Below are 25,731 nucleotides of genomic sequence, written 5' to 3'. Positions count from 1 at the left end.
GCGGGCCCGGAGCCCTTCCCCCGCAATGGGAGAGGCCACAACAGTGAGAGGCCCGTGTAACGGAAAAAAAAAAAAAAAAAAAAAAAAAATTGAAAAAGCTTAGTACAGAGGCACTGACAAACAAAAATGGCTTAAGAAAATACATCCCAAGTATGAGTACTTATAACACAAATGAGTTAACCATGCCCTCAAAGGGACAGAAAGTCCAACTCAAAATTATTCTGTTTCCTGAAATTACCTTACCTAGCAAAGATGGTTAAGTATAAAAACAGCATTGAAGGAAAGAGTCAAACTCAGGATAGTAAACCTAAGCACACACTACTTAAAACCAAAAAGAATGGTGAACAACATGGCAATCCTGAATTCTCACCAAATTGCCTATGAATTAACAATAATATTGTACTATCAAGTGCCACATATGTTCAAGGCACTGTGCTAAACCAAATTAAGTTCTTTGTTAACTTTTTTCCTCCTTTTTCATTCTGGGAGAGAAGATCCTTACCCAGAATTCGGCTGGCTTCACTGCGACTACTTTCTGGAGTCTGAGAACCCAGCTCTGTCTTGGCATATGAGCTCAGCTGGCATAAGAGTGTTTCACCCACAGGCCCTGTATTGGTCTTCTTCATTTGGGCATGAAGTGCAAGGGCATTCCTACGGGCATGTTCAGCACAGAAGGACACCCTAAGGAGACAAAATATTAACATTTTATACTCTGGTTCTCTCTTAAAAGAGTTCAACTATTTTCACAGACACTGATCTTTAGATCATTTTCAGAAATTAAAATAACTATTATCTTCATTTATAAATTTAAAATGCCAGTAAAGCGAAATAATTTAACTGGCCCAAGGTCAACTCATTTGGTATTACTAATGGGAAATGCAGGTAGCATAACCTAGTAGTGCTCTATCCATCAAACAAAACATTCCATCTCTAAAAATGCTGACATCATTTCACAACAAATCAAAGAGATTCACTTTCATCTTTCAAAATTGGTTCTGGAAGACAACATTTTACTTCAGTATCAATACACTGTAGGTAATAAGATGTAGGACACAATTTTAAAACCAAATGATATATGCAGAATTATCTAGCCAAGTTATGTTTCTGCTTAGATACTTTTGCTTAAATGATGAAAGCTATGAAGTTTTTCCCAGAAAAATACATATATATTAATACAATTTTGCATTATTACCTAAGGTTCAAGGACAGCCAAAAGAGTCGTGGAACCTAGGGTTAAGAATAATCCTTATTTTACAGATAAGGGAAAAGATCCAAAGAGATAACAAAGTGACCCAACTGGGAGTTATCTCCTTCCAGTTTTCACCATTTTTTAAAATTTTCGAAGGATATACCCATAACCTCAATTTTACAAGCACGTGACATAAAAAACTAGGCAGCTATTCCCAACCCACATCATGCCACATCCTCCTCTCACTTAAAACTGAAAGTACAAACGACAGATATCTACACATATATACCCATCTTTCTTCTCAGGCTTTGGGGCAGCACTGGGACATCTTTTTCCATTCTTCGTAGATATATAACTACACTGCTTGAAAGGGGCATTCTTGTCTTCAAGTATATGCTTAATGCAAAACTCCTGCCCCTCCAGACGAGGTTGCGAGCATGGGCGATGAGTAAATGAACAAGATAGGGGCTCCTGAGACCTGGGCACTGGGATGATCCTCCCCCGACTGGTCGGCAAGACGTGGATCCGAATCCTGTTCATACCAAAACCTGCAGGGTCACACAAAAGATCAAAAAGCCCTTACCCTTCCCGAAAATTCCTGCTCCGCGATATCTGGGCAGACTGCGCGTGGCTTCTAATAGACAAGCGGAAGTCACGCTCCTTAACTCCCCTCCGCCCAGGTCTCCCCAGGCGTTAGTGAATTTACCTCACCTCAACTTCCCAGTCCAAGCCCGCCCCCCACTCCGACCACCGCCAGGCTGAAAGCCTCTCAAGGGCTCGCACGGCCGCGGCACGAGGGCGAAGCGCCAGCGCCGGCCCCACGCGGCGCGGCAAACCCGCAGGGCCACCCGCCACCCCCGCCTCCGCGCACGCCGCCTTTGTCCCGGCCCGCCTCAGAGCTCACGGCTGGGCCCTGCCCATCCTCGGCGGCCCGTGCAAGCGCCATTTTGTCCTAAAGCTCCGGTCACCGGAGAACCTGGGCTCTGGGAGCCTAGAGGAGACTGACCCTGACCCTGACTTGAGGCAGAGTAGCAGCTCGCAACGGAAAGACGGGGCAAGCAGCAGCTTAACTGCAAAAGCGAAGACCAAGCGCCGGCGCCATCTTACCTTTGCAGCCGCGCCGCACTGCTTACGGTCTGGCAGCGCCAGTCGCTTCTAACCATTCCTTTCCGGGCTCCCAACCGCTGATTGGCTACTGCGCCTACAACTCTGTGTCACCATTGGCTATCTATCAAGCCTGGGAGGGCGGGGCGCTGAGAAAAGGCGCGGCTGGGTGGCTAGAAGAGCTGTCTGTCAGTAACTCAGCTCCAGAGAGAGTGAGGCGGAGGGAGCGCGGGCTGTGGAACGCGCTCGCTGAAAACGGATGACTTTCCATCTCCCATCATAGCTGGTGTTCAGGCCGCATTTGGCCTCTCTGTCTGTGGTCTTAGGCCGCGGCTACCTCACCACCCCTAAACAGTGGGTACAAAATCGACATATAGAGGCCAAAGGATCAATGTACATTTGACTCTCAGTGTTTACAGGAAAAGCCTTTAGTTTTGTGAACAGTTCACTGATGGAAACATTTTTTGAGTGTTTACTAAGTCTGGGAAATTACATATATAAACATTTAATTTTCAGAACAATCCTAAGAGGAAGAAGCTATAATCTCCATTTTACAGATAATGGAGGAACAGAATGAGCCCATATCTAGTAATTAGGGGAAGAAGGCGAATTTGAACCCAGCCCTCATTCTTTATCCCTTTTATTCCCTCTCATATAGCAAAGAGCATTGGATTGAGAATTAGGAAATATGAGTTCTCGTTGAGGCCTTGATTCTCTAAAATTCTCTACAATTCCATACTAAATAATGCAGGTATATAGAAATGGCAGACACAATCCCAATTTTATCATCCTCTAAGGATCTTTAGTTAAAAGCATCTCTCCCTTCTTTCATCTCCACCACGCCTCTGGTAGACATGAACCAACATTTTCTCCCCATAACCCTTCTGGATCTTTTTTACATCCCATCCTTCCCAAGCTCTCACCTGCTGTCAGTTTCATTTAAGTAAGCTATTTCTCCATTACCAATGAGCAGGTGAGCGTGGTTCAGTGGTGAGCGTAGAGAATCTACAAAGCTGGAGAACAGCAGTTTAGGCATAAGAAGTGATTAAAACCGAAATGGGTAAAGGAGAGCTTATACCTGCCGTTTCCCAGAGATTAGGGCAGTCCTAGAAGGCCCTTTCATGAGATTCATTCATTCATTGAGCACCTAAATGCCAGGCACTGGGGATACAGGGAGAACAAGAACAATAAACCTGCTCTTTTGGAGTAAACATTCTAGAGTAGTTTGGGATTGTGGATGCAATACAGCCATTAAATAGCAGCTATGAGTTATATACATAAGCAAACATTCCAACCCTCAGAAAAGGTACAAAGACGTGTTATAAACGCTCTATAACTCAAAACTAGGAGAGGAAGCCACATTACAGAAAATATGAGAATTTTCAACCAAATGCAGTGATATCAAGAAGGAATATTAGGGCTTCCCTGGTGGCGCAGTGGTTGAGAGTCCGCCTGCCGATGCAGGGGATGCGGGTTCGTGCCCCGGTTCGGGAAGATCCCACATGCCGCGGAGCGGCTAGGCCCGTGAGCCATGGCCACTGAGCCTGCGCTTCCGGAGCCTGTGCTCCGCAACGGAAGAGGCCACAGCAGTGAGAGGCCCGCGTACTGGGAAAAAAAAAAAAAGGAATATTAAAGCTACTATAGGGAGCAGTGTAAAGAGGCATTAGGGACTAGACAGAGATGCAACAAAGGCTTTAATTAGAGCGTCTACTGAAGGTCTTGGGGGGGAAAAAAATCTGCTAAGCCCAAAACAGACCAAAAACTGCTATTTAGAACCACTTCTGGACTTCCCTAGTGGCGCAGTGGTTAAGAATCCGCCTGCCAATGAAGGGGACACGAGTTTGACCCCATATGCCGCGGAGCAACTAAGCCCAGGAGCCACAACTACTGGGCCTGCGCTCTCGAGCCCACGAGCCACAACTACTAAAGCCCACGCGCCTAGAGCCCGTGCTCCACAAGAGAAGCCACTGCAATGAGAAGCCCTCGCACTGCAACGAAGAGTAGCCCCCACTCACTGCAACTAGAGAAACCTTGCGCGCAACAACAAAGGCCCAAAGCCGCCAAAAAAACCCCAAACAAAACAAAAAACAAAAAACCACTTCCAAGTGGGGGAGAGATATTAAATGGTCAAGATATTGGCAAATTCTTTGTGCTTTTTAACAAAGTAGATGGCTGTTTTTAATCCAATGAACACTTTGCTAGCTACTGAATAGGTTAAAGTACACCTGAGGCTGTTCGTAAACAGGGGTTAGGAAAGATGAATTCTTAAAGGAAAGAGAATTTTTAATTCAGACTTTTGGGGGCTAATCCCAGAGAAAAAGTGTGTTTGTGTGAGAGAGACAGAGAGAAGAGATAAATAAATGCCAAAATATTGCACTTTCTATATAGTCATCCTCATCTTTTTTCCTTCCAGTTTCCTGGGCCAAACACTGGGAGTCATCCTCGACTTCTCTTCCAACCTTATAGCAGATCCTACTGGCTCCAACTTCAAGATATGTAACTTCTCATTACATTCAGCGCTTCCAATCTGGTCCAAGCCACTCTCATCTGTTCCCTTAATTATTGTGAGAGTCTCCTTACCCTTGACTCTATATAGTCCATTTTTCAACACAGAAGCCAAATAAACATTTTTTGTTTGGCCATGCCTCGCTGCTTGCAATGGTGCAGGATCTTAGTTCCCCGACCTGGGATTGAACCCGGGCCCTGGCAGTGAAAGCGCCAAGTCCTAACCACTGAACTGCCAGGGAATTCCCCGCCAAATGATCATTTTAAAACCCAAGCCAGATCATGTTACTTCTCTACTCAACACTTGTCAATGGTGCTCCATTTCACTGTCTTTATAATGGCTTACAAGGCCCTACTGTATCTGGCCTTTTGCTGCTTCTCTAACCACATTATCCTACTTACTCTCTCCTCCTCACTCAATTCTATACTAGCTAAACTGGCCTCCTTGCTCTTTCTCAAACATGCCAGTATCTTCTCACCTCAGAACCTTTGCACTTGCTTCCTGGAATGATCTTACCCACAAATGTTCCTGTGGCTTGCTCTCTCACCTCTTTTAGGTCTTTGCTGAACTGTTATTTCGTAAGGCCTTCCTTCCTAGCCATCTTATTTCCAATTTCAACAATCCTACTTACCTATATGCACACACAAAATCCCTGTCCCTCCTTCCCTGCTTTACATTCTCCAAAGTACTTATCGTCTAGCATATTGTGTTTTACTTGTCTCCCCTACAACTAGAATGTAAGTTCTATGAGAGCAAGATGCTTGCTTTGTTTGCTGCCATATTATCATCTGTAAACAGTATACAGTACTTGGTAAATACTATTTTCTAATGAAGGGATAAATGAAAAGCAGGGAAGTGCCTGAAACTACTTTTCAGAAACGATGAATCTACTTTTCAATTTTAACTTGTTTTCATCACTGTGATTTTTTGGTTACCTGTTGGCTTTGAGTGTTATGTGAAATTTAGAAAAGGGGTTAAGATTCCACAATGCAAAAAAGGTAGCACAAGTAAGACATGTGACAATCCACAAATCAAATCAGTTCAACAGAAGTAGGCCCCCCAAATCAATTCAGCAGAAGTAGGTGCCAGAGCTAGAGATTAGAATAAATACAAGCCTCTAAGGGAATCCACAGAAATCATAGAAAGGGCTTCAAACTTTCTACAGAAAGTTGAATGATAGAGATCAAGCCAATCTTACTGGCTCTCAAAAGTGTCAGAGAGAGACCAGGATGATTTAGGCACTGATCATAAGATGAAACCTAGCTATGTATCAGTTAGTTTAACAAACCTCTATAATTGGGGATCCAGCTGTTTGGAAGTTTATATTGATTTATACCTCATCTATTGCCAAGGATGACACAGTTGATATCTCTTTTAACAAAAGCAAATCACTATTTATGACTTTATAATAAATTTATAATATCATCCATTCTCACATCATTCATTTACTACTTCTCTATTCTTCCATTCAAACCAGACCAAAATTCCTAAAACATCAGCAGCTTCCACAAAAGTTTCAGGAGAGGCACAGCAAACAAAAATCTTAAGTTGTCTTATTTCGGAAAATGGAAGGATGGAATGAACAGAACTCAAGACTCAAGTGATTTTTTTTTCAGAAGCGTTGAACATTCTGTTAAATTTATCTTTTGTTCCTTTTAGAGTTTTTAAACTATAGCTACTCCTAACTTTTTTTTATATAATTTGAGCATTATAGCATAAAAATTCTTTCCATTTAAATGGGTAATTTTCAAGATTTACCTTGTGTGTGTGGTTTTATTATGTCCCAAGAAAAGGGTGAGTATTCCCTATCAGCTTTTCCAGGCACCACCAAGAAGGCTATTAATTTTTTCTTCCAAAAGCAGTGCTGTCTATACCAACATTTCAGTTTTCAAAGAACCAAATATACAATTATGAATCACTGATAGTGCTTGCTAGATAAGCAGTACATGTTGCTATCATCTGTTAGAGCTATATATTTTTCTGTGTACCAGTCACCCTTCCAGGTATCCGTGCGACAATACGGAATGAGGAGGGGTTCTTCCCCTCTGCCACATCATACTTTATACACTATCAGGTTCACTGTAATGATCAAATCTTAGTTAGCTATTTCCAATGAACTCAATTCCCATAGGATCTTGTGCAGTAAGAAAGTACATACTATATTACCAAAACTAAAACAAAACTATTATCATATCAATCAAATGACAGTTAAAGACTAACTTGAAGACTCAGTACACATAAACAATAATCAGATGATTGTTTTCAATAATCAGATGATTGTTTTAACATTAACATTTATTGATGGGATGGATAAATACAGACTGAGAAACGTACTTGACAGCAAGATATCAAACTGATAGCCAGACTATAAAATGTATACAACATCCTTTTTAAAATTTTTTTTAAAAAATTTTTAATGTTTTACAAAGAGCCCTTACTATAATGGTCACTTATATCTCACCATTCACATAACAGCAGTAGAGATCCCAGGGGTAGCATCCAGAATTGAGGTGCCCCAAGGAGGACAGAGGCAAGAGCAGAATAATATGCTAGAAAGGACTCTTAAGAGCAATCCAAAGAAAACAGACAAAAATATCACCACAAAATTGTACCTGAGTGACATAGATTGGAAAAGTGTTTTACTTTTTTTTTCCTTCTTTGCTCTTTGGTCTGATAAGAAAACAGTTTTAGGTGTGTGGAGTAGGGTGGGGAGGTCAGTTTCAAATCCAGAAACCTAGGTTAACACTAAGTTAGTCCGCTGCATTCTTTTCTCTGGGTGCTTAACCCAGCCAGCACTTCCATCTTATAACCAACTCCAATGTGATCAACCACTGATCAGTTAAGGCCTCAGTTTTCAACTGAAGAGTTCCTGATAACCTGATGGAGACATACCTGCTCTGGCTTCAATTAGCATGCTGTCAAGTCTTTCTCTTCTTTTCATTCACCATGAATACACACTCATGAAGGGGAAGAGTAGACACCACTTTTTAGTAAACATTCCTTTTTTGCCCTCCCTTTTCCAATGCCAAGTTCATGCTAAAAACTTTAGAAACATTAAAATGGAAGGGTCTCCCACTTAAAAAATAATTCTCACTCCAGACCACTCTATCAGGCAGGATTATAGTACCATGCTTTTTATCCCACAGAGGGGTAAAAAGATAAAACTTGACAGTGTGATACAACATGAACATTTTTTAAACCACCAGGAACAAACACTCAGTTAAAATCTGGGTGTTAACAAGCAGCAACACAAGAAATTTGGGGAGGCATCAAAGTCACTGAAAGTTTCGTGGGACTGCAGAGGGCTTATTTCTCACCATGTGAAGGGTTGCACAGACTGCTTAAATTCTCCCAAACCCAAGAGAATAATATTTGTAGTCCAACTTCAAGATGTCCTAGAATCCCTTTTCCTGGCATTAGTATCAAAACAGATCATCAACAAAAGACTAATCCTTTTAAAATTTAATCAGTTCCCAAGTTCCCACAGTCCTGTGTTTCTGCGGGAAACACAGGTATGTTTAAAATCCAACCATACTGGGATAAGACTCCTCTAATTGCCTTTGTCCAGAAACAAGGCATAAGGGGTATGGATTTTCAGTATGGGGAATTAAGTAGCAGAGGCTTAAGTAAATCCAGCACTGATGTTACCATGATTTTATTTCTATATCCTAATCCATTGCTGTTTCCAACTGGAGATTTAAATTTTTTCTGTCAATATTGGTGAAGCCAATAATACAGAACTATGAAAAAGGATACATTAAATCAAAACCCTAAAATCATTTAAAAAAAAAAAGAGGAAGCTGAGGGTCTCAGATATGGAAACACATTGATTCAAGTGAAAAGACTAGACTAATTCCTATGTATTTTCTAAACCCAAAAAGCATAATTGATACTTAAGAAGACCAATGTAGCTTTAGATTAATGCTTCACTAGAGTTCAGCTAACAGCAACACCGGTATCTGATTAAAAGCCCTAAGGACAATTCACAGGTATTTGTTTTTGCCAACATGAGATTCAAGCAAAGTTTTAGGAATGAAATTTACAGAACTTGAGGCTCTAGGCCTGCTTACCACCACTTATCCTTGATAAGGTTAAAAGGAGGGGAAAAAAAGCCATGTTTACTAGACTAACTTTGCATGTATAAATCCTGTTGCTCACCCTTTGAAGTGGTGAGGGTAAGAGAAGACACAGCGTTTTGAAACCACACAATCTTCTGAAGCCTAAGCTTATGGAATTTGGACAACATGCATGCTAGCTGACAGGCACATCTGCTAACCCAAAGACAATGCAGTAAGCAGCTTCATGCAGAGTCCATAAGAAGTTTCATGACATATGCATAGATATAAAAGCGGACACTGTAGGTATCTTAAAACAGTATCAGGAGGCACTAATATAAAAAAGTCTCTAAATTGACCTACATCAGCAATGATCTACTAGTGCAAAGGCCAGACTATGCAGCGTAAAGCAGCTCTTAGGCTCTAGTAAGCACTTTTTTCAAGGTCACTCCTGACAAAGTTCTAAGGAACTACAGACTGCCATGGAGAACTGCTGAGGCCAAGTGGATATGTATCTCTGTGGTGAGAGAGTGAATGTGATTAGAAAATATGTGACATTTGATGAGAAAAACTGAAAGCTGTAAAAGACATTTTCATAAATCAGTGATCATCAATTCCACAAGATACAAATGCAAACTAAATAACCTTTTGGGAAGGTCAGAAAGGAAAGCTGACTCTGCCAAACAAAATCTAAACAAATAGCCTAAATTTAGTAAACACACCACGCATCTACCAATTACCAAGCACAACACAGAAAATATCAAGGAGAAAGAGGAAAATGTCATCCATAAAAGTAAAGTGACATTCCAAGTCAAAAGTATTACTGGTGTTTATCAATCAGCACAGAGCTCACTTTACACAGCAATGGCAGGCACTCCAGACAGTTCAAATATGCTGAAGTGCAGGACACTGATTCACCTTCAGTTAAGGCTTACTGAACAAATTCCCTCCTATATTAGGCCAGTGCATCATCAATTCCAACTGTCTCAGTTTTCTCCCCAACCTGTTCCTGGCAAGCAGCAGCACATGTACAACTCCTATCTCCCTGTGACTTCCAATGAAAAAATTCAATTTATCCACAAAGAATATTTGGTGTAAAAGAAGCTGCATTAAAATCAAGAAGACAAATTCAAATTGCATCACCTTTTCCATGGCAAAAAACACCACGAAGACTGAAAAAATACCACATTAAATGATCTGTGGCTAGGTGGCATTTTCAGCTGGACAACTTGGCTTAGAATTCTTTCCAGCCCCTTGAAAGATTTCTTTCCTCAACAAAAATGTTCACTCCTAAAATATGGGATAATTAAGCACCCATTAGGAACAGGACTCCTGATCCATTTTTCTAAAGGACTCTTAGAAATCTACAGAAGAACTTCTGCCTAGAAGCTAAAACCACCAAAGATGCACAATCTAAACATAACAGTATCTGAAGGCTAGGCTTGCTCACCCTCATGGCACCAGCACTGTTAAATTCATAAGCTCCAATCTCTGAAGTCATATAGGCTGCGAAAATTGAGGATGCAGCTGCCTCCCTTCAGATATACAGACAAAAATCAAGTCTTACATTCATAATATAATTTAAAATACAATGTCCTAAAAATTCCCAATCACAGTTTTCATTGTTTTCAGTATCCTTTAGCTCCATGGCTTCTCCCAGATCTATTCTCACACATGGTCTGGGCTTTCACAGGAAGGACAGCACATCCCCCTTCCCTTCAGAGACCCTGAGACTGCTCTTACTTGAACACTTTCCCAAAGCCCAATGTGAAAAAAAGCACACCCAATTCTGTAGGGCAGAAGCCAGCCTAGCTCTCCAGCCTTCTTCCTCAACCCCACCTTTGTTCTGTATCGAAAGGAAAAAGGGGGTAAAAAGGAAGTTTTTATAATGGAGTCCAGAGTCAGACCATTGGCTGCACCTGCCCAAACTAGAATTTAGAAGGTTACCCTCAATTACAACATAAAGAAAGAGAAATGTCAAATACAGGCCTCTTCCTTCCTTTATGTTTTAAAGGCCACACCGTGTTCTCTCTAGTAGACTGTTAGGAAGTAAAAATGGTGAAGGTACAGGGAAGGAAAGATAAAACATGATTTTTAAACAGACACACTAAAAACACACATACCCACACTTACATACACACTTAAAGGTCGAAACACTGCAAGTGGCCAGAGCCGCTCTCAGAACTCACGGCCAAAATCCTATCCTCCCATCCCCCCTACACACACACCCCCCACCCTCCAACCCCACCCCCCAGGACTTACTGCTGTGTAACTCATACACACAGCAAAATCCCTATCCCTTCCCCAATTATATAAAAAAAACTAAACAGATAACTTACTTTCTTTAAATTATTTTTTTAAAGTCTCTTAAAAGATTTTGACGTTTAAATACTTCCTCTCTTCTGATATATTAAACACCAAAAGGATCCACAACTGTTTGATAAAACAAACCCTCCATACTTCAGTCCTGGCAAGAAGAGGGAAGATATCAACTCTAATCGACCTAATTAGGAGGTGGAGAGGCCAAGAATAGAGAAAGTATTCTGAATCCTTCACAGCTTTAACACATTCTCACCTCTCAGTAAAAACTATAATAAAATAGTTAAATTTCTGAGGCAGGAGATATAATAACCAAGGCCCTCTACCACCTTCCCACCTATGTCTCAATATAAATTTATTCTTAGTCCAACAAGGGTGACATATTTCATAAGGGAAGTAATTTTCTTAGTCCAGAATCAGTAGTTTAAAAAAAAAAAAAGATGTGTTTTTAAAGTTTTTTTCTCCTCGTCTTTTTCTTTTTTACTTGGGAAGGGGTGGAAGTGGTGGAGGAGGTTCTGATGGTAGAGGTGGTAGCCGGGGTTTGTCTGTATTGCCAGGTCTGGAGGACATTCCACCAGCCCGTGGATTCAGATATTCTCCATATGAATGAACATATTCAAACGCAGGCGGCTGAGTGGGCTGAACACCTTGGGCATTGAGAAGGGAGTGAAGCATATTCACAGTATCTTGATAGTCTATGGTCTGGGTTGCATTGTGACCATTGGCCCCAGTGGAGCCTTTATCCAACTTCATGTGAGGAACTCGAGTTTTACAGCTGGGCTGTGAAAAGGTAAGGCCACTTGTATCTGAGCTATGCCCAGGCAACTGGGCCATTGCAGGAAGAGGAGGAAAGGAGAAATTTATGGAAGAGGATTTAGTATTCTTGGCAATCTTAGCTGAATGATCAAACACTGCCCCTCCAGTCTCTTCAGGGAGGGGCCTTTTACGAGAAGAACTGGAAGAGGAGAAAGAGCTAGACAAGCTATAGGGTTTGTGTGCTAAGGTGCTTGTCTGGCTACTATGTTTTGGATCACCTGGACGTTTGTTCCCGGTACTAGCTGGAAGCTGTGAGTGAGAGTGTTTGTGTGAGTGGTGATTATGATGATGATGATGATTAGATGGATGAGTCTTGTGCTTTTCTTTGTGCTCACGGCTCTTTGTGACACTGTCATCTACAGAATTGTGCTTGTCAGCTGCAGTGTGAACTTTGATGCGCATTTTTATCTCCTCTGGTTTTGAAGTGGCAGCTTTATCTCCACTTGTCACTGGGATTCTCATTTTGAGAGCTGTTTTGTCAGTCTTTTCCAGAAAAGGCCGCTCAGGGTTTTCTGAGCCCTCTATGGGCATTTTCAGAAGGACGGAAGAATGGCTATCATGGTGAGACAGGAGATTCTGGGCAGCATAGGCATACTGTGACTTCACATTGGCCTCCATGTTCTCCAGTTGCCTCTTCTGGGCCGCCAACTCTTCTGCATGCTTTGCGCGGTATTCTTTCAGTGATACTTTAGCTGATGGCACACTCTTACTATTCTGCTTCTGGGAAACAAATGCATTTGAACCATCCTGTTGCAAGGAATGATCAACTCCTGTAAGTGCTAAATTCTCACTAGTCCGATGACCCTGAGCAGGTTCTACCTTAAAAGGAGGGTGGGAGGACAGCCAACGCTCACTTGGCAACATCTCCACATTGCTTAAGTTACTGGTTGACTCTTCAGTGGCTGAAAGGGAAGGCACTGCACTTGTGGTAGAAGAAGCTGACATACTCATTAAACCTGCAATAGTTGTATCTGAAGAGCTCTGGGAAATCATATTAAGGATTGTCTGCTCCGAAGTGTTTTCATCTGCTCCTCGGTCATCTGCTTTTGTTTTCTTGGCAGCCTGGCATGCCTAGAATGAAGCAAATAGCATCTTTTCACTTCAGGTAATTTATCAAATGGAAAAAAACACTGAAATGAGTAGACTGTGTTTGCTGTGACATTGGGAGTTTGGGATAGCCCATAACCAGAAGGTTACTCTAACATGAGACTGATAATTATTACCATCAGGAGAGATAAGATTTTTTAAACCTTCAATCAAGCATCACAAGATCTCAAAGAGGTATCTGAACTCCCATGTTTGTTGCAGCACTTTTCACAATACCTAAGGTATGAAAGCAACCCAAGTGTCCATCAATAAATGAATGTATTTTTTAAAATGTGGTCTATATATACAATGAAATACCATTTAGCTTTAAAAAGGAGGAAGATTCTGTGAAGACAGCAGAGTAGGAAGCACCAGGAATCTGTCCCACCTAGACAACAATTGCAAAGGCAGAATCTGTCTGACATAACTATTTTGGAACTCTGCAGTCTGTTGACTTGCAGCTGCCAGGGTAAGCCTTGGACAATAAATCGAGGTTAATTTCCCTCAGTTTCCGCTCTCAGCCCCAGTCAGCTGTACACCTGTTCCTGGAGTCGCTTGCACACAGCTTGGGGGACCCTGGTTAGGCAAAAAGGGCTCTATTTTCCAAATATTGGAGATCTGTGGTCTGATCGCTGACTGCTGCTTTCGATCACAGAGGTACAAAGAGAAAGGTAGCCATTGTTGTTGCACCTCCCTCCATTGTTGCAATCCCCTCCCCCTCTGGCTGAAGTGACTTCCCCGGATATAAAGGGCCAGCCTCCTTCCTCTCCCACTTCATTTTTTGCTTTTTCTCCCTTTGGGAGCCAGATATTAGAGTAGAACATTAAAAAAAACACTGTCCCTACAGAAATGTCCAGGAAAAGGCTTAGATAAGAACTGAGAAGACATTAATTTTATACATCAAGCTGATCCTCAGCACAGAAATATCCTTCAAAATCAAGCCCCCACCCCAAATATACAAAAAAAAAAAAAATCCCAGCAAACCCCAGGAAAGGGAGAGAATCTGATTTCCAGAGTTACCATGTTATTAGATTCAAATGTCCAGTCTTCAACAAAAAAATCACAAGGCACGTAAACACAAAAGTATAGCCCATTCAAAGGAAAAAAAAAAAAATCAACAGAAACTGTCCCTGAAAAGGACCCAATGGCAGATCTACTAGGCAAAGACATTAACTGCCTTAAACATACTCAAGGAAATGAAGATGTCAAAAAGTCAAGAAAACAACATGTGAACAAAATGAAAGTATCAAAAAAGAGATTAAAAACTTTAAAAGAGGGCTTCCCTGGTGGCGCAGTGGTTGAGAATCCGCCTGCCAATGCAGGGGACGCGGGTTCATGCCCCAGTCCGGGAAGATCCCACATGCCGCGGAGCGGCTGGGCCCGTGAGCCATGGCCGCTGAGCCTGTGCGCGGGGTCATGCCCCAGTCCGGGAAGACCCCACATGCCGCGGAGCGGCTGGGCCCGTGAGCCATGGCCGCTGAGCCTGTGCGTCCGGAGCCTGTGCTCCGCAACGGGAGAGACCACAATAGTGAGAGGCCCGCTTACCACACACACAAAAAACAAACAAACAAACAAAAACTTTAAAAGAAACCAGAAAGAAATCCTGGAGCTGAAAAGTACGATAACTGAAATGAAAAATGCACTGGAGGGATTCAAAGGCGGATCTGAACAGGCAGAAGAATCAGCAAACTTGAAAATAGGACAATGGAAATTATCAAGTCTGAGGAACAGAAAGAAAAAAGACTGAAGCAAGTGAACAGAGCCTAAGGGACCTATGGGACACCATCAAATAGACCAATGTATGCATTGTAGGAATTCCAGAAAATGAAAAGAAAGAGAAAGAGGCAGAGAATATGTGAAGATACAGCAGCTCAGAACTCTCCAAATCTGATGAAAAAACATGAACATAGATATCCAAGAAGCTCAGTGAACTCCAGGATGAACTCAAAGTGACTCACATCAAGACATATCATACTTAACCCTCCCAGACTCCAGACAGTACTACAAAGCTATCGGTAATCAGTGTGGTACTGGCACAAAATCAGACATCTGGATCAATGGAGCAGAACAGAGAGCCCATAAATAAACACACATGCCTACAGTCAATTAATCTTTGACAAAGGAGGCAAGAATATACAGTCTCTTCAACAAGTGGTGTTGGGAAAGTTGGATAGCCACGTGTAATTCAATGAAGTTAGAACACACCCTCACACCATACACAAAAATAAACTCAAAATGGCTTAAAGGGCTTCCTTGGTGGCACAGTGGTTGAGAGTCCGCCTGCTGAAGCAGGGGACACGGGTTCATGCCCCGGTCCGGGAAGATCCCACATGCCGCAGAGCGGCTACACCCGTGAGCCATGGCCACTGAACCTGTGAGTCCGGAGTCTGTGCTCCACAACGGGAGAAGCCACAACAGTGAGAGGCCCGCGTACCGCAAAAAAAAAAAAAAAAAAAAAAAAAAAATGGCTTACAGACTTAAACATAAGACATGACACCATAAAACTCCTAAAAGAGAACATAAGCAAAACATCCTCTGACATAAACTGTACCGAGGTTTTCTTAGGTCAGTCTCCCAAGGCAATAGAAATAAAAGCAAAAATAAACAAATGGACCTAATCAAATACAAGCTTTTGCATAGCAAAGGAAACAGTAAACAAAATGAAAAGATAACCTATGGACTAGGAGAAAATATTTGCAAATGATGTAACTGATAAGGGCTTAATTTCCAAAATATAAAAACAGCTCATACAACTCAACGACAAAAAAACAAACAATCCAATCCAAACATGGGAAGAAGACCTAAATACACATTTCTCCAAAGAAGATATACAGATGGCCAACAGGCACATGAAAAGATGCTCAACATCACTACTTATTAGAGAAATGCAAATAAAACTACAAAGAGGTACCACCTCATACCAGTCAGAATGGCCATCATAAAAAGTCTACAAATAACAAATGCTAGAAAGGGTATGGAGAAAAGGGAACCCTCCTATACTGTTGGTGGGAATGTAAGATGGTGCAGCCACTATGGAAAACAGTAGGAGGTTCCTCAAAAAGCTAAAAATAGAGTTGCCATATCATCCAGCAATCCCACTCCTGGGCATACATCCAGACAAAACTGTAGTTCAAAAAGATACATGTACCCCCAATGTTCATAGCAGCACTATTCACAATAGCCAAAATGTGGAAACAACCTAAATGTCCATTGACAGATGAATGGATAAGAAGATGTGGTACATATATACAATGGAATACTACACAGCCATTAAAAAAGAACAAAATAATGGCATTTGCAGCAACATGGATGGACCTAGAGATTATCATACTAAGTGAAGTTAAGTTAGACAAAGACAAATATCATATGATATCATTTATATGTGGAATCTAAAATATGACACAAATGAACTTATCTACGAAACAGAAACAGACTCACAGACATAAAGAACAGACTTAGGGTTGCCAAGGGGGAGAGGGATGAGGGAGGGATGGAGTGGGGAGTTTGGGGTTAGCAGATGCAAACTATTATACATAGACTTGATAAACAACAAGGTCCTACTGTATAGCACGGGGAACTATAGTCAATATCCTCTGATAAACTATAATGTAAAAGAATATGAAAAAGAATTTATATATATGTATAAATGAACCACTTTGCTGTACAGCAGAAATTAACACAACATTGTAAATCAACTATACCTCTATTTTTTTTTCTTTTTTTTGCCACACCACACAGCTTGCAGGATCTGTTCCCCGACCAGGGATTGAACCCAGGCCACGGCAGTGAAAGCACCAAATCCTAACCACTAGACCACCAGGTAACTCCCCAACTATACCTCAATTAAAATAAAAATAAAAAACAGATGAATGGGTAAAGAAGATGTGGTATATATACGATGGAATACAACTCAGTCATAAAAAAGAAGGAAATTTTGCCATTTGCAACAACATAGACGAACTTGGATGGTATTAGTCTAAAATACTGTACGTTACCACTTATATGTGGAATTTAAAAAATAAAATTAATGAATATAACAAAATAGATACAGACTCACAGATATAGACAACAAACTAGTGGTTACCAGCGGGGAGAGGGAAGGGGGAATGGGCAAGATAAGGGTAGAGGATTAAGAGGTACAAACTACTATGTATAAAATAAATAAGCTACAAGGATATATAGTACAACACCGGGAATATAGACAATATTTTATAATAAGTATAAGTGGAATATAACCTTTAAAAATTGTGAATCATTTTGTTATACACCTGAAATTTATATAATATTGTACATCAACTATACCTCAATTCTTAAAATCATGGTATTAAAAAAAAAAAAAAGACATCAAACTTTCAAAAGCCAAAGACAGAATTTTGAAAGCAGCAAGAAGCAAACTGTCACATACAAGGGATTCTCAATAAAATCATGAGATTTCTCAACAGAAACTTTGGAGGCCACAAGACAGTGAGCTGATACATCCCAAGTACTAAAAGAAAAAAACTGTTGGCCAAGAATCCTATATCCATTAAGAATGTCCTTCAAAAAAGTGAAGGAGAAATTAATTATCTCCTGATAAACAAAAGCTGTGGGGATTCGTGACCACTAAACCAGCCATAGGAGAAAGGCTCAAGGGAGTCCTCCAAGACAGTAAATTCAAGCCATACGGAGAAATAAAGAACTCAATAAAAGTAAATACATGGGCAATTATAAAAGCTGGTATTGTAACAATGGTTTGTAATTGCACATTTTGCTTTCTACATGATTTAGGAGACTAACACATTCTCAGGGAAAAAAAAATTAGTGTAAAACCTAGTATTACTATAACTTTGTCTTATAATTCCAAATCTTATTTTTTATATAGTATAAGAGCCTAATGCATCTAAAAGAATTATTAGTTTTCGGGGGGCACACAATGTATAAATATTTAATTTTGTAACATCAACAACCAAAAGGGATGAGGATGCAGCTGTAAAGGAGACAAATTTTGTATGTTAATACAAAAAATGAATGAAAAAGGAATTAAAAATTTTTCACTATGGGGGCTTCCCTCAAAAAAAAAAAAAAAAAAAATTTTCACTATGAAAAATCAACTAAGCACAAAAGACAGTATAATGCAGGAAATGAGGGACAAAAAAGCCATAAGGCATACAGTAGGCATACCTTGGAGATACTGTGGGTTCAGTTCCAGACCACCTCAATAAAGCAAATATCACAATAAACTGAGCCACACAAATGTTTTGGTTTCCCAGTGCATATAAAAATTGTGTTTACACTACAGTCTATTAAATGTGCAATAGCATTATGTCTAAAAAAAATGGACATACCTTAATTTAAAATACCTTATTGCTAAAAAATGCTAACCATCATTTGAGCCTTCAGTGAGTTGTAGTAGTAATATTAAAGATTACTGATCACATATCACCATAACAAAATATAATGATAATGAAAAAGTTCAACATACTGCCATAATTACCAACGTGTAACAGAGACACGAAGTAAGCAAATACTGTTGGAAAAATGGCGTCAACAGACTTGCTTGATGCAGGGCTGCCACAAAACTTCAATATAAAAAATGCAATATCTGCAAAGTGCAATAGAACAAGGTATGCCTGTATAAAAAACAAATAGCATTAAGTGACAGAAGTAAATCTCTCCTTATCTGTAATTACTTTAAGTGTAAATGGATTAAACTCTTAAGGAAAAGACAAGAGATTTGTAGAACGAATACATATGATCCAACTATATGCTATCTCCAAGAGGCTGAGATCCAAAGACCCAAACAGGCTGTAAGTGAAAGGATGGAAAAAGGTATACAATGCAAACAGTACCAAAAGAGAGCATGCATGGCTATACTAATAGCAGACAAAATAGACTTGAAATCAAAAAAGATTTCAAGAGACAAAAAAGAGCATTATATATTTTAAAAGGCTAGCTACAGAAATTAGACATAGCAATTATAAACATTTACACACCTAATGACAGGCCATCAAAATATATGAGGCTAAAACCTAACAGAATTAAAGAGAAATAGACAGCTTTACAGTAATAGTTAGAGAATTCAATACCCCACTCACAATAATAGATCTAGCAGAAGATAAGGAAGTAGGACTTAATAAACAAACTAGCTAGATCTAACAGACATACACAGAACACTCTCCCCAAAAACAGCAGCACATACATTCTTCAAGTGCATATGGGACATTATCCAGGACAGACCATATGTTAGGCTGCAAACTTAGTCAATAGATTTTAAAAGATACATATCACACCATGTATTTTTTCTGACCACAACAAGATAAAGTTAGAAATCAGTATCAGAATGAAAATTGGGGGAAAAAAAATCACAAAATTGTGGAAATTAAACCAATGGATCAAAGAAATCAAAAGGGAAATTAGAAAATACTTAGAGACCAAGAAAAACAAAACACAACATATCAAACTTAAGGTATGCAGCAAAAGTGGTGCTAAGGGAGAAATTTATAGCTATAAACACTACATTAAAAAAACCAGGGACTTCCCTGGCAGTCCAATGGTTAAGACTCCGCACTCCCAATGCAGGGGCTATGAGTTCAGAACCTGGTTGAGGAACTAAGATCCTGTATGTCACACACAGTGGCCAAAAGAATAAAAATTTAAAAAGTAAAAAGTACTTTAAAAAAACAAAAAAAAAAACAAGAAACTGGGAATTCCCTAGCAGTCCAGTGGTTAGGACTCCGTGCTCTCACTGCCTGGGGGGCCTGGGTTCAATCCCTGGTCAGGGAACTAAAAATCCCACAAGCTGTGCAGTGTGGCCAAAAAAAACAACCAAGAAACATCTCAAAATGACTAACTTTATAACTTAAGGAACTAGAAAAAGAACTAAACACAAAGCTAGCAGAAGGAAAGATATAATAAAGATTAGAGCAGAGATAAAATAAAGAAAACTAGAGAAAAACCAAAACAAAAATTGGTTCCTTGAGAACATCAACAAAATTGACAAATCTTTAGCTAAGACAGACTAAGAAAAAAAGAGGGAAGACTCAAACTACTAAAATCAGAAATAAAAGTAGAGACATTGCTACCATTCTAACAAACTGTATATCAACAAATTGAATAACCCAGACAAAAGGGACACAAAACACAAAACCTATCAAGGCTAAATCATGAAGAAACAGAAAATCTGAATAGACTTACAGCTAGTAATAAAATTGAATCAGGACTTCCCTGGTGGCCCAGTAGTTAAGAATCCGCCTGCCAATGCAGGGGACATGGGTTCGAGCCCTGGTCCGGGAAGATCCCACATGCTGCGGAGCAACTAAGCCCATGCGCCACAACTACTGAGCCTGCACTCTAGAACCCGCGAGCCACAACTACTGAGCCCACGCGTGCCTAGAGCCCATGCTCCGCAACAAGAGAAGCCACTGAAATGAGAAGCCTGCCCACCGCAACGAAGAGTAGCCCCTGCTCCCCGCAACTAGAGAAAGCCTGCGTGCAGCAATGAAGACCCAACACAGCCAAAAATAAATAAATAAATTTTAATAAATAAATAAATAAAATTGAATCAGTAATCAAAAATCTCCAAAGGAAAAAAAGCCTTACTGGTTAATCCTATCAATCATTTAACAAAGTAATGCCACTCCTTTTCAAACTTTCCAAAAATTTGAAGAGGAGGGAACACTTCTCAACTCATTCTATGTGGCAAGAATTACCCTGATACCAAAGGTAGACGAAAACACTACAAGAAAGGAAAACTACAGGCCAATATCCCTTATAACCATGGATGCAAAAATCCTCAACAAAATACTAGCAAAATGAATTTGGCAGCATTTTAAAAAAATTACATATCATGCATGACCAAGTGGAATTTATTCCTGGAATATAAGGAGGGTTCAACATATGGAAATCAACTGATGTAATATGTCACACAAACAGAATGAAGGAAACAAATCACATGATCATCTCAATTTGTGCAGAGAAAGCATTTGACAAAATTCAACACACTTTCATGATAAAAACACTCAACAAACTAGGAACATAAAGAGGAAACTACCTCAACATAATAAAAGTCACATATAAAAAACCCACAGTGAACATCATATTCAATGGTGAAAGACTGAAAGTTTTCTTTAAGATCAGGAATAAGGAAAAGATGTTCACTTTCACCACTTCCATTCAACACTGTACTGGAAGTTCTAGCCAAAGCAATCAGGCAAGAAAAAGAAACAGCATCAAATTGGAAAAGAAGAAGTAAAATTATCTCTGTTTGCAGATGACATGAGCTTATATGTAGATAACTCTAAAGACTCCACCAAAAAGAATTTATTTTTTCTGATTTTATTAGAATTAATAAATGAATTGGGCAAAGTAACAGGATACAAAGTCAACAAATAAAATTCAGTTACATTTTTCTACATGAATAAACAATCTAAAAAGGAAATTATGAACACAATTGCATTTACAACAGCACCAAAAAGAATAAAATACTTGGGAATTAACCAAGGAAGTAAAAGACTTGTACAATGAAAACTGCAAAACACTGCTGAAAAAAATTAAGTAAAAAAAACTGGAAACTCACCTATGTTCTGGATCCAAACATTAATTCAAACATTAATACTGTTAAAATGTGGGGGGACTTCCCTGGTGGTCCAGTGGTTAAGACTCTGCACTCCCAATGCAGGGGGCCTGGGTTCGATCCCTGGTCAGGGAACTAGATCCCACATGCATGCCACGACTAAGAGTCTGCATGCTGCAACTAAGAGTCCACATGCTGCAACTAAGAGTCCACATGCTGCAACTAAGAAGCCTACATGCCGCAACAAAGATCCCGTGTGCTGCAACTAAGACCCGGTGCAGCCAAAATAAATTAAAAAAAAAAAAAAAATCCTAGAATTCATATGGAATTTCAAAGGACCCTGAATAGTCAAAACAATCTTGAAAATGAAGAACAAAACAGAAAGACTCACACTTCCTGATTCCAAAACTTACTACAGAGCCACAGTAATCAAAACAGTGGGGTACTGACATATAGACATATAGGTGAATGGAACACAATAGAAAGCCCAGAAATAAACCTTCACATACATGGTCAAATGATTTTTGACAAGGGTGCCAAGACCATTCAATGGGGAAAGAACAGGCTTCTCAACAAATGGTGCTAATTCCACTATTCATAAATAAGACTTTGAAAAATATCTGAAATGTAACTTTAGACTGTAATCTATATAAAAACAAAATTCTAAAATCCATTTAAAAGCAGGTAATGTCAAAGACGAAATTATGATACCAGTTCTAATCTCCTAACTCTGTATCTTTCCTATACCAGAAGCCAACATTCTGTGACTCAGAAAAGCCAAATTTTTCCCCTTAACACTCTCCACACAAAAAAATAACCAATGTTGCTGAACAAATGACTAAATCACAAGAGTTGGAAAACACCAAATAAATCTCACTGTCACCTACAGCAATGGATTTCTGGGCCAGAAGCCAAGCTATGAAGTTGAAATTATGACTATTGCATTACTACAAAAAGGGAAATTCCAAACCGAGGGTATATATCTATATCTGGTATTTTCACTGGTGTGGTCAAAAGAAGAAAATGGTTTGTTCCACAAACTGACAGCAATAATTCTTACCCTCCAATTCCGAATTCGTTTGAGCCTGTTGGGGGTTTTCTCCAGAATCTGTAGAAATTCATGTGTCAGTTCTACAAATGAAATTAGAACATTTAAGAAAAACTCAGAGAGGCAGAAGTAATGAAATAAGAATAACCTCAACTAACTATATTCATCTGAAATCCAGTCACCTTTGGCCAGATATGTGACAGATCAAGAGCAAGTGCTATTCAAGGTCCCTTACTCTACAACTTACCATCTAAAAGTTCCAAGGTCACAGTGGCGTCAACATACTCCCACCAGTGCTTCCCATCGGTTGAGACTGGGATCTCCCAGTTGGACCACTTGCAAGCCAGATGAATGCAGACACAGGCCACCACAGGAGGTGTGTACTGCAGGCTAAATGTGGTCAAATGCAGGCTGACATCAGAGGGAAGGAAACAAGAGAGTGTCATGAGCTCTCAATTCTGAACCCAAAGTTAAAACTCTCCATTACTTAAAAAAAAAGCTAAAAAAAAAAAAAGTTTAAAAAAAAAAAAAAACCCACTGGAGAGCAAGAAGGGCAAGAAATATCCAGTGCTCTGATCCAGCACCCAACATGATTTTTTCCATTAACCCACCGGCTCAGGCAACAACTTTTCTAATTTTTTTGACTACACATCATTTAATCCAAACACTGATGAAGGACTGGAAAAAATAAAAACAAAAATAAAAGACTGAGTATTCAGCTTTTTCAAAATAAGGATTAATTATCCTGAGAATAAGCTCAGAACTTAAGGAAAATTATAAGATTTTTGATATGTATAATCCCTAAGTCAAATACCTAAGAAAATATTCTAAAAATTATCTTGTCTCGTGCCAATCATAGGTCTGGTCTCTTTAAAATAATGAATAGACAATCAGTCTCTCAAGTGTGAATATACTTGACAGTTTACTTTTAAAATTTCTCCCACCAGGCTATAAAAATGAACTTCTTAGCCCTGACAGTCATTAGGAGTATCTTTGGTTTCCATGAACAACCAGTATATTGGAGATGAGAATAAGCAAGTCATTTGGTAATACAAGTTATGTATTAATTTTTTTCTTTAAAAAAGGAAGGAGAAAGAAAAAGTATCACAACTCTTTACACATATACATGCCCATTTATCTGGGCGTGGGTGAAGAAAAAAAGTCTTTTAAAACATAGTAACAGCAGAATCCTCCAAATTAGATTTTAGTCACTGTCAATGAACCCCAAGTTTAAACAAACTTTCAGAATTATGCTCTTGGATATTTTAAAGCAAAGTAACAAATGCAGAATTAAGTAGGCTATCAAATGACCAGCAGTAAATAAATATATCACTTTAACAAATTAAAAAAGCAGCATGGAAATTTTAAGGTACACATGAAAACTGTGCAGAAAAATCAACCTTTACCATAGAATTGTCTATAACACACTGTATCAGAGATCCTTGCCTAGATCTTTGGCTCCTAGTTTACTAAGTGCAAGACCTGTCATCTTTCCATATACCCATCAAAAAGTGACAATTCTAACGCAAGTAAAGTACTATCCCAAAAATAGAAGAGAAAAATATTAAAATATAAACCTGTTGGTTGCCATGAAGTAAGAAGTCTGTGCTAAGTCCTTGCTTGCTAAAAAAAAGAAAGGGGGTGTGGGGGGGGAGAAGGTTATTAGTTCCATTCATTCTGAACAATTATTTAGTAAGCATTTAATATTTGCAAGGCAGAGAATATAGTGGTAAATGAGGCAGGCATGGTCCCTGACCACCTGATGTTTACATTCTACTGTCAAAGAAAACAGTTTGAGTGATTTTTAATTATAATAATAATTATGCTGCTTCCCGACTTAGGGACCTAAGCTTTATTCTGCACACCAGGTATAAGGGGTACATGTTTAAAATGCAATTCCTGGGCATCCTCCCTAGAGTTTGACTCAACACATTTGGAGAAGAATGTAACAAACATTTTTACTTGTTAGTAACTCAGAGATCCTGACACAAGGGTTCACTGAGAAATTCTAAGCTAGGGGATGAACTAATTTGGAGGCAAGATCAGAATCCAGAAAACCTTGCTATATCTGGAAAAAATTAGCAAATGACATAAATTATTCATATATATTACAATTTTAAAAATTCCTCCTTCGGGCTTCCCTGGTGGAGCAGCGGTTAAGAATCCGCCTGCCGATGCAGGGGACATGGGCTCGAGCCCTGGTCTGGGAAGATCCCGTGCGCCACAACTACTGAGCCTGCGGTCCAGAGCCCGTGAGCCACAACTCCTGAAGCCCGGGCACCTAGAGCCCGTGCTCTGCAACAAGAGAAACTACCGCAATGAGAAGCCCACACACCACAATGAAGAGTAGCCCCCGCTCACCGCAACTAGAGAAAGCCCACACACAGCAACAAAGACCCAACGCAGCCAAAAAAATAAAATAAATTAAAAAATAAATAAATAAACAAATAAAAATTCCTCCTTCAAAAAAAAAATGCTCTGGGTAACAAAGCAATTTTAACCTTCCTTAGATTAAATATTAGCATTTATCCATCTCTGTTAGTGTAAACCTTTTAATGCTTTCAAAATATAAGAACTCAGGGAAAACTCTGAGTTTTCAGATGAAACACACAAATAAGGCCAATTATCAGTTAAGTCTACAAAACGAAAAATGGCATTTAAACGCCCAGTGGTGTCTAGATATCCTTGATACTACTATTTAAATAAATAAGAACTAGGTTTCGTGCAATTACAGCTACTAAAGTTAAATCAGAATAAAAACCAAGTCCTGCCAGGGAATTAACAAAGATGAAAATAAGTTCAAATAAATTCTAGATGACCCTCTGGGTGGCCTTCAAGAGTGCCTAGGACAGGGCTTCCCTGGTGGCGCAGTGGTTGAGAGTCTGCCTGCCAATGCAGGAGTTCGTGCCCCGGTCCAGGAAGATTCCACATGCCGCGGAGTGGCTGGGCCCGTGAGCCATGGCTGCTGAGCCTGCACGTCCAGAGCCTGTGCTCCGCAACGGGAGAGGCCACAACAGTGAGAGGCCCGCGTACCGCAAAAAAAAAAAAAAAAAAAAA

General features: G+C 39.7%; 2 protein-coding genes and 1 non-coding gene across 9 annotated transcripts in view; 1 reads left to right on the top strand and 2 right to left on the bottom strand.

Moving 5' to 3' along the window:
• KANSL2 (KAT8 regulatory NSL complex subunit 2) overlaps nt 1-2,400 on the bottom strand; it is a 19,983-nt gene extending 17,583 nt beyond the window's left edge. For 3 of the 6 annotated variants that reach the window (XR_008617706.1, XM_055085649.1, XM_055085651.1), the window contains exons 1-3: nt 2,297-2,400; nt 1,479-1,737; nt 503-681 (exon numbers count right to left, since the gene is read on the bottom strand). Coding sequence is in view for 5 of the 6 variants with exons in the window: in XM_055085649.1 (XP_054941624.1) it covers nt 503-681; nt 1,479-1,729 (430 nt within the window). In the remaining variant the exon portion in view is untranslated. Of the gene's footprint in view, nt 1-502; nt 682-1,192; nt 1,217-1,478; nt 1,738-1,772; nt 1,852-2,195; nt 2,275-2,296 lie in introns of those variants that run through there. The other 3 variants (XM_055085650.1, XM_055085653.1, XM_055085652.1) reach the window with 3 other exon arrangements.
• A 61-nt stretch (nt 2,401-2,461) lies between these two features.
• CCNT1 (cyclin T1) overlaps nt 2,462-25,731 on the bottom strand; it is a 39,934-nt gene continuing 16,664 nt past the window's right edge. Inside the window, exons 6-10 of one of the 2 annotated variants that reach the window (XM_007107522.4) lie at nt 24,252-24,297; nt 22,922-23,085; nt 22,687-22,757; nt 11,194-13,060; nt 2,462-2,640 (exon numbers count right to left, since the gene is read on the bottom strand). In XM_007107522.4, the coding sequence (XP_007107584.1) occupies nt 11,654-13,060; nt 22,687-22,757; nt 22,922-23,085; nt 24,252-24,297 (1,688 nt within the window). In that variant the 3' untranslated portion in view covers nt 2,462-2,640; nt 11,194-11,653. Of the gene's footprint in view, nt 2,641-11,193; nt 13,061-22,686; nt 22,758-22,921; nt 23,086-24,251; nt 24,298-25,731 lie in introns of those variants that run through there. The other variant, XM_024123012.3, reaches the window with a different exon arrangement.
• TRNAG-CCC (transfer RNA glycine (anticodon CCC)) lies at nt 21,689-21,761 on the top strand. Its single transcript has one exon. It is a non-coding gene; the product is annotated as a tRNA-Gly (tRNA).

Source organism: Physeter macrocephalus, chromosome 6 (assembly GCF_002837175.3).
Source record: "Physeter macrocephalus isolate SW-GA chromosome 6, ASM283717v5, whole genome shotgun sequence".
Classification (NCBI taxonomy): domain Eukaryota; kingdom Metazoa; phylum Chordata; class Mammalia; order Artiodactyla; family Physeteridae; genus Physeter; species Physeter macrocephalus.
This window is presented reverse-complemented; position numbering and strand designations above follow the sequence as displayed.